Source organism: Labeo rohita, chromosome 24 (assembly GCF_022985175.1).
Source record: "Labeo rohita strain BAU-BD-2019 chromosome 24, IGBB_LRoh.1.0, whole genome shotgun sequence".
Lineage (NCBI taxonomy): Eukaryota > Metazoa > Chordata > Actinopteri > Cypriniformes > Cyprinidae > Labeo > Labeo rohita.
In genome coordinates this window covers 11,187,436-11,200,006 of record NC_066892.1, presented here as the reverse complement: position 1 = coordinate 11,200,006, position 12,571 = coordinate 11,187,436, and the positions used below count along the sequence as shown (strand labels likewise).

General features: G+C 34.7%; 1 protein-coding gene and 1 long non-coding RNA gene across 3 annotated transcripts; one reads left to right on the top strand and one right to left on the bottom strand.

Annotated features, from left to right (window-relative positions):
- Window positions 1–1,868: 1,868 nt before the first annotated feature.
- Window positions 1,869–6,348, bottom strand: hhla2b.2 (HERV-H LTR-associating 2b, tandem duplicate 2). Of its 2 annotated transcripts, none has more exons than XM_051098428.1 (6): window positions 6,196–6,348; window positions 4,411–4,716; window positions 3,627–3,887; window positions 3,129–3,407; window positions 2,877–2,977; window positions 1,869–2,691 (listed from the first exon to the last, which is right to left on the bottom strand). In XM_051098428.1, the coding sequence occupies exons 1-6, from the start codon at window positions 6,239–6,241 to the stop codon at window positions 2,605–2,607; spliced, it is 1,080 nt and encodes a 359-aa protein (XP_050954385.1). In that variant the 5' UTR covers window positions 6,242–6,348; the 3' UTR covers window positions 1,869–2,604. The 2 variants fall into 2 exon arrangements, with proteins under 2 accessions (XP_050954385.1, XP_050954387.1); XM_051098430.1 differs by having other exon boundaries at window positions 3,129–3,404.
- A 976-nt stretch (window positions 6,349–7,324) lies between these two features.
- Window positions 7,325–10,615, top strand: LOC127155439 (uncharacterized). The gene is made up of 3 exons (XR_007825601.1): window positions 7,325–8,043; window positions 8,691–8,787; window positions 10,240–10,615. It is a non-coding gene; the product is annotated as an uncharacterized LOC127155439 (long non-coding RNA).
- Window positions 10,616–12,571: the final 1,956 nt, after the last annotated feature.

Sequence of the window (12,571 nt, the reverse complement as noted above, 5' to 3'; positions counted from 1 at the left end):
AAAAAAAAATCCACGATATTTGGGGGAAAAAAATATATTTGCTACAGTTATAAATACATCTTCAAATTTATTCTTTTATTTGTCTAACATATTTTTGTAAAGTTATAATTTTGTTATAATACTTTGATGTGTTTGCTATTTGCAGTGATTACTATTTACTATTGTTCATAGTGTGACAAGGTCTTTAACCCCCAGTTTAATGACCCTGGACCCCATCCAGGTTCAACCACCTGTGTCTAACAAAATCTTATGTGAGCATGATGTGAGCTCCCACCCAACACCACTAGCCCCTGATGTTTTGGCATCAGCCCCAGATGTTTTAAAGTCCTAGAAATGCCCCTGCCTGAGTCTTTAATCCGTGATTAGCTCACCTCACCTCTCATTTGATGAGTTTTCGAGTTTGAGTCGCTTGTTCATCACGTGACAGCCCTATAAGCTTAACCTATGCAGTCTGAGTCGGAAAGAGAATCGATTAGTTCATCTCTCGAGTCTTCGGGTTGGAGTCGTTCGTTTATCACGTGACAGCCCCATAAGGTGAAGGAACGACTCCAAAAACCCGAAGACTCAAAACAGGTGAACTAATTCCAGTACAGAACCTAACAGGATATTGCGCATGCGCAACTCAACGAATCACTCCCCGAGTTGAACGAATCCTTCAAGAACGACCCATCACTATTACACATACGCAAAGAGGTGAATTTAACACCCTAAAAACTGCTGGGTTAAAAACAACCTAGCGCTGGGTAAAATATGGACATACCCAATGACCCTTCTGGGTAGTAACCCAACCGCTGGGTCAAAACAACCCAGTCGCTGGGTATGTCTATATTTTACCCAGCGCTAGGTTGTTTTTAACCCAGCAGTTTTTAGAGTGAAAGTTTTCCAACATTTCAGAGTGGATGAGAAACTTTTGGAAAACGCTAATGTGGACGAAGAGCGTTTTAAGACGAAAACTCCATTTACAAATGCATCCGGGTTAATGTAGACGTAACCTAAAAGACGATTAATCGATCATCTGTGGAGAGTTCTACAATGGGCCTTTTTCACGGTCCGCGTTCGAAGACCGGAAGCGTCGAGTAGTTGTGTAAAATAACTTCCACTGTAGCCTGTATGAATGGCAATGCCCATAGCACCAGATGGCTGTGATTTAATTAATGAACAATTCATCATAGATGTTTCATCAACATATTAAACGCAGTTTCCAATCATTAATCGAGTATTACGAAACGAGGAAAAATTTTGTCATGATATTCTGACGCACATTTCATGATTTAAATGGGAGCGCACAAGATGTGTATACACAATACTTCAAAGACAGACCAGCTTTTTATTTAAATGCAAGACAACATTTTCCTTGTTTCGTAATACCTGATTAATGATTGGAAACGATGACTTGTTCATTAATAATTCACAACCATCCCGTGCTATGGGCATTGCCATTCATACAGGCTACAGCGGAAGTTATTTTACACAACTATTCGACGCTTCCGGTTTCTGAACGTGGACATGACAAAGGCCTATAGGCAGCAATGCTATTTGCAAGCTTGACTCAGTTCATTGTTGCGTCATTCATAGTTCTTTTAAGAAACAGTTTAGGTCGGATACGTCTTTAAACATGATAGACAGGCTGCACTTGTTCACTAATTCTGATTAATTTGTAACCTAATTGTATGCTGAACACTATGAAACACTGTCTTATCTTTTTGTTGTTGTTTTACAGCTGAAGGTGTGTCTCAGGTTCAGGCTAAAGGTATGATTTCTTTTATGACTTCATCATTGACTATATCTGACTCAGAGTTTCTCATAGTTTTGTTCTTGAGAGTGATTTACCAAGCCCTGTTATGGAATGAGGCAGCTTTCACGTCATATTGAATTTTAAAAGTTATGTATTAACATCCTTCATAACCAAGATAATTTCATTAAAGTGAAGCATAGTGCAATTCCGGCAGGAATTTACATATTTACACATCAGGTGAAAGAACAGCAGAAAAACATGACTAAAATGTAATAGACAGGTAAATAGACAGGATAGATCATTGTAGGGTTGGCATGAAGTTTCAGATTAGCACCTTCTGAAAAAATCAAGCAACAAAACAAAAATTGCTCGTTCATTTGTTGTTGCTGTCGTCGTCGTTTTTTTTTTTTTTTTTTGGCTTAATCTGTAGTAACTTTTAAGAACTGATTTCCTGGTTTACAGTGGAATGAGAAAAAAACTGGTTGGCCCTGAGACGCTAGAAGGGTAATGAAATCTGATCTATCCACTTCTAAGGTAAAGTATGTTAAAAATTAGCAGGAACAGTCCTTCAACATAGAGAAAAAACTGACTAAAACCTTGAAGCTTGAAAGTCTGTGATCTAGCAGTGAGTTTACAAGTGTACCCTTGAGTTTGGTGTTCGTTCCCATTCAATGTTCACTGAAATTTCACACACACTTTATTCGCCTCTCTGCTCTCTCTTGTTCGTCCCAGCATGCTTTTGCCTTCAAGAATCTTCTTATTTATCTTCAGGCTTGTCTTCATTTAATTCCTGAACAATAAATATGAATACTGACAATATCCGTGCCGGATTTCCTTGTCATTTTTCATCCTCAAGACTTGTCACATGATTATTGCGTTGTTCCATTTAACTGCTGCAACTCTTGCTCTTTAGCAGGTTTTGATGTCTTTTTTGTGCTTGATGTGTCTTTAGATTTCTGCATGAAAATGAGAGCTCAGTTTCAGTATACCATGTTAAGGTAAAAGACTTACAGTTTTGAGTTTAAAAGTTAAAAAAGAAAGGCAGATTCATGTAAATAACACAACTGGTGTATGATGTTTTGGTCAATTTCAAATTTATACATAAAAATTATGGTATAACAGAAGAACAAAAATAACTCACCTTTGATAACTTCCTTCTAATTACAATGAAACCAGAGGCAGCAATAATAATTATAATAATGGCTGCTATAATGCCGACAAGTATGAAGGCAATTCCCCCACCTGTATGGAAAGTAAATAAGGGTTAAATCTCTTTTTAAATGATGTCAATCAGCACATTTTTATCTGCTTTATATATATTACTTTTGTGTCTGTTTAAATGCTTTAATAAACTGAATTTGAAGCATAGATAGTAGAAATTTTGAAATGTTACCACTTGATTGGATTTTGGCTTGTGTAATGTATCTGTTGTGGGCTGTAGTGCTTTCACATGTGTATGTTCCCATTTGTTCTTGATTAAGATCAGAAAGTATAATGGTTCCGTTTTCTGGATGAAAGGTAACTTTGTTTCTCCACTGCTCTGAGATTTCTTTCATAGAGGTTTTGCTGTCATATGTCAGGATGTTGGTGGAAGATCTCAAGGTGAGAGTGTAGTCAAAGTCCTTAGGGACTGGACATTTGAAAATGAACTCATTCTTGACTTCTGAAGCTGCTAAATATATACAAAAAAAGTTAAAAATATACATTCAACAACAAAACTGACATAACAATTTCACACATGCCTTAGGAATTCTATGTTGTGTACTACAGTTTTTTACCCAATCAGATGCTTCAGAATGAGAATGCCCAGCACCCTAATACTACTGTGGTGTAAAAGCCCATTGGATGTCTATCTACAGTGACACTGTAACACAAAAATCAGTGGATTTACCTTGTTGTTTTAGAGTAGCTGTATAGCGTGCATTTTTAGTAGTTATCGAGCAGTTATATGTGTCGGTATTGCTTATGACATCCACTTTAAGTTGACTTGTCACCGTAAACAGGTGATCTTCTGTTTGGCTGAAAGTGTTCAGTGGCCTCTGAACTGCTGGAGGGTCTGAGGACCACAAGACTTTTGGTTCTGGATAAACTCCATTGGTGGTGCAGATCACTGTATCATCTTTTAATCTGATATCCACTGCTTTAGCTGGAGCTAAAACAAAGTAAAACATATAGCAAAAGAGATACTATTATTTTCTGATGTTTCCTCAAACCAAAAAAAAGTAATAGATCATTTTGCTGCTGTTATTTTCATTATTATTATTTTCAGTTAGCTTCCCATGTATAAAAGGAAAGAAGAGTATCTCAAATTATGTGAGATATATTGTTTCTGCAGATACAGTAAACAACTTTAAATTAATAGTTTTATATTTGGGGAAGACCACTCTGTCACTGAATTCAAATTACAAGACAAAAACTGTAGTTAGTAACATAATCCATTACATTACACATTTTAGATAATGTAATCAGACTACATTTTGATTACTTTTAGATTACTTGTGACCTAACTTGCTTATTGGATTGATTTAAATAACATTATGTTCTACAATACTGATATAAAAGTCCGCCAAGTGATGAAAAAGAAACTCCTAAACAACACAAATTCCCCTAGGCAGCTTGTTTTTTTGTTTTTGTTTTGTTTTTAAAAAAAGAGTTTCAAAACTTGTCGCTCTCACCTTCCACTGCCACAACCACGTACTTCTCATCATTTGTTCTATCATCAGCAGCGTAGCACCTGTATCTGCCTTCATCTTGGACGCTGATGTTTCTTATCAAGAGTGATACATTTCCATTTTTAATTTCAGGTTGCGAAAACAGGGATGTTCTTCCCTTGTAGTCCTTGTGCTGATAGCCCAGCTGGTCTTGATTGTTGTAATATGAATGCACTGCTTTTTTATCCAGATACCAGTGGATGATATCAAGGTGTGTGGATGTGCAAGGTAACATGCATTCCTCAGAATAGATACAGGTGATGTGAGTGTCTGTAAAAATGCCAAATTACAGTGTAAATAAAAACACACAAACATACAGTGTCATGTTAAGACTGCAGGTGAACCTACTGTATACATTAAGCTAGCATTCACACTTGCAAAGCAACCCCAAAACATCTCTGAACCTCCACCATGTTTGGCTGTAGGGACTGTGCTCCTTTCCTTGAAGGCCTCATTTCTTTTTCTGTGATGTCCTTTACCAAAAAGCTCTACTTTTTTCTCATCTGTCCACAGTACGTTCTCCCAAAAGGATTGGTTTTGTTATAAAAGTTTTGGCAAACTCCAGTCTTGCTTTTTTATGCCTTTGTGTCAGCAGTGGTGCCCTCCTGGGACACTCCTAGCACTACCATAGCATCCCTTTTCATTCAGATGGCGACGGACAGTGCAAGCTGACACTGTTGTTCCCTGTGTCTGCAGATCAGCTTGAATTTGTTTGGATGTTAATCAGTGTTCTTTATCCTTTGTTGTAATCCTTTGTTGTAATTTTTCATTAATTTTACTCTTCCGTCCACGTCCAGGGAGGTTAGCTGCAATGCCACGAGCTGTAAACTTCTTGATGATATTGTGCACAGTGGACACAGAAACATTAAGATCTCTGGAGATGGACTTGAGATTGTCCATGTTTTTCCACAATGTTTTCTCTCAAATCCACAGACTTTTTTCTTTTCTCCATGCTCAGTGTGACACACAACACAAAGGTTGAGTCAATGTTTCTCCATTTTAATTGGTTGCAAGTGTGATTACTGTATTGCCCACACCTGTTACTTGCCACAGGTGTGTCTAAATACAAATTACAGGAGCATCACATGCTTGAAAAGCAATTATTTCTTACATTTTTGACATGGTGCCAATAATTTTGTCCAGTCCATTTTTGAGTTCTGTGTGAAATTTTATCAAGTTCGACTTTTCTTCTCTGTTTTTTTGTGCTGTCGCAGCACAAACAAAAACAATAAGCACACAAATACCAAAACATTTGCAATCTGAAAAATTTTCTGAGAGAAGTGTTGTATTTTCTGACGGAATTGCGAGGGTGCTAATATTTTTGGCCATGACTGTAAGTCCTTTTATTAAATAAAATAAAATACAAAATAAAATACAAATAAAATGAACTTCACAGAGCCATTGAGAAATACACTGAAACAGCTTTTGCAAAATACCTTTGGGTATTTTCTGTAATCATTTACTTGTGTATCAAGGCAAAGGTCAAATCTGAGTACGCATTTACTTTCAGCTTAATGTGGTTTAAACAGCTGAAATTGTTACTAACTCATAATGTTCTTAATATAGGATAAAAAAAAAAAAATATATATATATACACACACACACACACACACACACACATTGACAATAATGTAATATTAATTGGTAATTCTTTTGAAAAGACAGAGATTCTAACGTGAGTATATGAGGCAGTCATAAGGCACATATCAGACATGTAAGTAAATGTCAATAGAAATGTTGGTTTCTTACCTCCTAAGGTTACAGGCAGAATCCACAGCAAGAAAAACAGCTTCATAGTTACATAGTTCAAAACTATTTGAAGGTAATAAGTAGTCTGTCTACCAGTTTAACATTTCAGCAGATTAACAGGCTTTAGGAGTTGTCTCGTTGGTCAGGTTTGTCTTAGAACCCTCCCATCAATACGTCTATCCAAATCATTATAGAAAGAAATGTGCTGCCTCCAACTGGCTTTTAGAGGACATGGGAGATATAGCCTAATTTTCTTTTTATCCTGGCAGGTATACAGATATAGAACATATACTTTTAGTCTAAAATTGCACACATTGATATTTCTTAGATCATAGTATAATTTCTTACTGACTCGCAAAAAGTCAATCCTCTGCAGATCCATCTGTCAATATTGTGTGTTCATAATTCTAACTAATGTTTTCATTTAATGTTTGATATTTTATATGATCTTTTGGTGGAGCAGCATCACCCTGGGGAATATTTTTTTATGACTTCAGTAACATCTGTATGGACGAAAATGAGGGTTAAATCTCTAAATGTCTTCAGTGTATTTTTTAAAAAAGTTTTAAATATGCATTTAACAACAACATAATAACAATTCCACATTTACCTTAGAATTACATGCATACTTCAAAATGCAACTTTATTTTTCTTAATTTTCACTTTCTTTCTTTTTCTCAGCAGATATGAAACTAGAATAGCACTGCATTTATTATCCATCTTATATACAGTATGTCCTATATACTGTGACACTGTAACTCCTGTAAATCCTCGTGCTTATAGTCCAGCTGATCTTTGCTGTAATAGAATACATGCACTGCTTATTCATTCATATACCAGTGGATGACATCAAGATGCGTGGATGTGCAAGGTAACATACACTCCTCGGAATAGATACCCATACGGAAATGTAATATATGACATATATGTACCTATATCAGAAGTGCTACTCTCATATATGTTAAATATAGGGCAATATATTATTATCACATATATCCATTTTCTGGATATATGTAGATATATGTTTATAACATATATGAATTTCCCATAGTACAATTTGTATATAAACATATATTGAAAGTATATATATGTTTAACTTTTATATGGTATTGTATGTTATGACCATATATGTTTACAATATATATCAAAATTATATATTGTATTATAAGTTATGACCATATATGTTAACAATATATATCAAAATTATATATTGTATTATATGTTATGACCATATATGTTAACAATATATATCAAAATTATATATGGTACTCTATGTTTTGACCATTTGTTACCAATGTATATACTGAATTTATGCAAGTTTATTAACCATATATGCCTAAAAGATACTGCTTATTGTAAATCATATAACACAATTCATTGCTTAACTTTATTAATTGTTTCAATTTAGTTTTCTGGGGGAAAAAGTAGAGATGAATATATAACCTGTTCAAAAAATGCCAATGTACTAAAAGTTACTTGTAGGAATGTATTATAGAGTTATTGAGGGGGGAAACACTTCATGTAACTGTTTGTCCATATGTGCTCTCATCATCAATGAACTAAAATGCATTTTATTAAAATACATGAGCGATTGTATGTGAACGTCACAATAGCGCTTTTGCGCATGCGCCAAAATTCAAACACACCCGCGCTAACGGCAGAGTCTGAGCAATGGCTGCGGCTAAACAAACAGTCATCTGCGGTAAGATGTTTTTCTTAGTGGAAGGATAACAAATGTGCCAGTACCTTCACATAATAAACGACAATGATTTTATAGACGGGCACGAAGACAGACCGACATCACTGAGTGGAGTGGATGAAACGCCTTTGAATGTGGCAGCGGTGCAGGTAATTTACACTAATTTACTCAACGCTTTATTCCTACACTAATATTACATAGAAACTAAGTGTTATATGATTGTTTTGGTCTGCAAGAGCCTCTGTCTCTATATAGATCAGCTAATGTTTTAAATATTCCCTGTCATTGTTGTATATATGATGTTATGATTACAGCTGCATTGATGTGTTTTGCAATTTGCTCGCGTTAAAGTTAATTTTAGCTTTTGGGTAACAGGTTAATCTGTATGGAGATACTGTGAGCTCATTGTTTTCACTTGATAAGCAATGCCACGTTTGGAAATTATTTAAAGCTGTCTGACAAAAATAATGGATGAAAATTATAATGTTTATCTCTGAGATGTAGTCTAGACTAGAACTATAAAACTGCACGAAATGGAATTATTTAAATACAAGCACCTTGAATTCATATAGTAAATGACAGTACTTGGTTATATTGCACCAAGTGCATTGACATGTCCGTGACATGCCTAGAGTGGGTGCGTAAGCACATGTATGTGCATATTGCATAAAGGTACAGTAAGTTACACTAAAGGATGTGATTGTGGGGTTTTAAACATATGGTTAATCTATCGTAGTAAATTTTGTTCATATCATTGCTGATAATTGTGCTATTCTTGTTTGTGTCCCATGACAAGGTAATGAGTCCCGACATTCTCAGAAAATAGAAATGGAGGCCGAACCTGCAGATGTGGATGGCAGTGATGTGAATGATGGAGCATCTACACAGAAAAGGTTAAATATTTTATTGAAACCAAAACTAGCATCTGCAATATACATGTAAACAAATCAAATCAACAAAATATTTTAGTTAAAAATGTGTCTCCATGTACTATTTAATACAATTCTAGTGCATTTAATCTATTAAATAACAGTGGAGTGAGTGAGTTTTGGGATATGGTTAGATTAAACTTATTTTAGTGAATGAAGTACCACATTTCAGCTCTAATTTTGTTAGGGTGGGTACACAAAATATTATTTTATCCTTGCTTCTAGAAAATCCTTAATCTGTCTGCTTTCTAACAGCTTCATGTGGCCGTAACGTGGCTTTAAGCACTATAGATTATTAAAGTTTCACTTTGACTGTGACAAAGGCAGTAAATGTGTTTATATGGAATAATTGTAATATTTATGGTACAAATACAGAGAGAGTCCCCATATCAGTAGGAAAGCGATCAAATGAGCATCTTCCATCCGAAGACTTGTGTTGCATGCGGGAAACTATTAATTGGTTATTCTACAATTAATTGTACCATAAATTATACTACAATTGGAAAATACTGTAAATTGATAAACTGTTCAGCGTGATGACGTTTAATGCCTCCGACAGGGCCTGTAGTCCCATTTAGCAGCATGTTAGCAACCACCTTTTTTAAGAAACATAACAGTTTAAAAAAAAAAAAAAATAAATAAAAATCAAGAGTGGGGTTTAACTGGTGTGTTTTATGTCATAGAATAAAACGTGAAAATATTATGAGTTTGTGTAAACCGCAGACCTTATTTTAGGGGATTTAATCAAAATTGTCATTCAAAAACCCATGTCATAGTTCCACCCCTCTATTTCTTTTCTCCAGGCCACATTCTCGATGCACATATTAGGTATTATGAATGTAAACACTTTATTTCATTGATGCTAAATAGCAAATTAAATTGTAACCTGTGAACTCTGTCATTGAGCATTTGGGTTACTATAGTTTAGTTCTTCATGTATATAGAGACATATAATTTGAATGGGCATGCAGGCTGTGCTCTGTCGTTGTTCTGCCATGTCCTTGTGGTATCTGGGAATATTTTACAACTACAATTTATAATTATTACATAAATAATGAGTATTCTGCAGTTTTAAAATAATCTTTAACTTTACCAACCATGTTTAATACTCAGTATATTTGTCATCTTATAGTAGTTAATCACTTTAAGATACAGGCACAGTTCTAACTAAAAACCTAAATTAAACTTTGGTACAATGTTGGATTGCAAGATTTAAGCAGGTTTTATATTTTAATATCATGTTGACTAAAATCAAGTTTAGTTTACTGTACCACCCAACACTACCAAAGCTAAAAAGTTGCTTTTGAATGTGGTGCATTTCCTGAAATCATATATGGTGCAGAAAATTTAATGTAATTATCTTATAAAAACCTAACTTTTACTTTTTTTTTTTTTTTTTTCTTTTTTTTTTTACAGATGCTGGAATCCAGAAATTTCTTCACCTGGGGCCTACTGGGGATGGCAATAAACAAAAAACTAACCAAGCTGTGGGAATACAAACCTGTAGACCTTTAGCTGAACCACTACAATTGATGTTCTGTTTCTTATGCCTGTTCAGTGTTTTGATCAGTTATATATGTAATTGTTTCTTTTTTGTCCTGTTTGATTGTGCAGGTCAGTAACTTTTTTTTTCTATTTAAATAAATTCTGTTTAAATAAAGATGCTTCTTTGTGTAACTTTCTGTACCATTTAACATTTAAGGCTAAAGGTGTGAAATGTGCAATGCACTGCAACTTTGTAGAGTGTCTTACATGTGTCTACAACCTCTATTTAAAGATCAAAGATCACATATTAAAATATTAAATATATGATACCATATATTTCATGCATATATGTCTAATTTGTATACAACCTAATAAAAACATACATATATCTCACATATATTAATAATTATATACATTTCATATATGGCAATGCATGTATTATACATACATAAACATATATTTTTGTATGGGGTAGACTTATATGTCAATATATGAAATTGTTCCATTTTCTAAAAGGAATCATATATGGATATGGCATATATAAACATGTATTCAATATATGGGTATTTCATATAAGCACATATATTACATTTCCGTATGGGTACAGGTGACATGAGGATCTGTAAAAACACCAAATTACAATGTGAAAAACAACACACAAACATACAGTGTCATGTTGAGACTATGGTTGGGCCTACTGTGTTCAGTATATTCAAACAGCAGTACCATTTCGCTGTACTGTCATGTTTGCTATAAGTCATTTTATGTAAATGAAATATAAGGATCTCCATGAGGCTAATGAGAAATGCACTTTTGCAAAATACCTTTGGGTTTAATAGAAGAAGTGATTCCAACAAGTCTGTAAATATAATTTTTAACCTTCAGCTGAATCTGATTTAAATAGCAGAAGCTGTTGCTAATTCATACTGTTCTTGATATAGATATTATGTAATATAAAACATTGTAAATAATATTATTTCTTAAAGGGGTCTCTTCTCTCTGTGGAGTGACGAGCCTGTTTACTTTAGCCGCATTTAGCCGCTAAATTTCCTAACTACCGCGTTATAAGGAAAGGCGATCGCAAAGATTCATAAAAAACGCTTATACTCACTTCTGCTGTGAGTGAAGCCGGATCACGAATGATTTGAGCGAACATAGACAGATATATGTAGATCATGAGGCGCATTCCCTTCACAAACAAATGTAATCCACTGCATCTTCAGCGGGTCAGATGTCAGGAGTAAATGACGACCACTATGTTCATTATTACATCCAGCAACACAACACCTCAATCGCTCAATCTGAGATATTCTTGTCTAACTTACATCCCTGCTCTGGCATCAAAACATGGAGGTTGGACTGTTACAGCTGATCTGAAGTAAAACGCTCATGTCAATCAACTATCGTGGGAATGGCCTCTGTAGGTGTGACGGCCATCTGAGAATGGCTCGATTTGAAAAAGGGGATATTATTTTTACAGATTATTTAAAAATCACTGCATGGATTTTTATTATTATAGGGTAGATTTGTACATACACTGCCAACACACATTAATGTTCAAACAACATGTAAAAGTGAACTTAGCATCCGATGACCCCTTTAAGGTTTTTGATAGAAAAATGTCTTTAGTATTTAATGTGAACTACAAAAACAGTTCAAGCATTGGCTTAATTTAATTTAATACATTATATTAAATTGGGTTAATTTACAGGCCCGTAGCCAGGCTTGCCGAAGGGAGGGTTCTTTTTTACAAAAAGTGGACCTTTTTCAGTTCCCACCCATTTTGTATTTAATTATGAAGTTCAAATATATAATTTTAGTTACTTATCATGCACCAATTTGTACTGGATTAGCATGTCTGCTGGTATCTCGGCGGGGGATGGGTAGATGTCTATCTCCCCTAGAGACAATTTTAGATATTCTAAAGTTCATTTAATTTGGTGCACTTTGAGAGTTCAAAAATAAGAGCTCCAACCCATGTTCTGTGTGCAAACTGAACAAACAAAAAAGGTTGATGACAATCTAAAAAGGGTCTAGAACCGCCCCTGGTCAGAATGTACTGTGTTCTTCCTTGACGCATGATACACCCTTCCACTGAGATTTCTGGGCCCCTTTCAACCTCTGGGCCCTATGCAGTCTGTCTGTCTTTTCAAAACACCAATATCAACAAATATCAAGGAAGGAATTTTATTTTACTATTTAAGCCTACATGGTATCTGCAGGATTTTTAAAACCAAATTTAAGGCTTTTTGTTACCTTTTTT

What these genes read in the sequence shown, in the direction of transcription:
- hhla2b.2 (XM_051098428.1), bottom strand. Translation starts at nt 6,241, where the DNA reads ATGAAGCTGTTTTTCTTGCTGTGGATTCTGCCTGTAACCTTAGGAG. An exon ending in CGTGGTTGTGGCAGTGGAAG is followed by an intron (nt 3,888 to 4,410) that starts GTGAGAGCGACA and finishes ACTTTGTTTTAG; the next exon opens with CTCCAGCTAAAGCAGTGGAT. An exon ending in AGCCAAAATCCAATCAAGTG is followed by an intron (nt 2,978 to 3,128) that starts GTAACATTTCAA and finishes CTTTCCATACAG; the next exon opens with GTGGGGGAATTGCCTTCATA.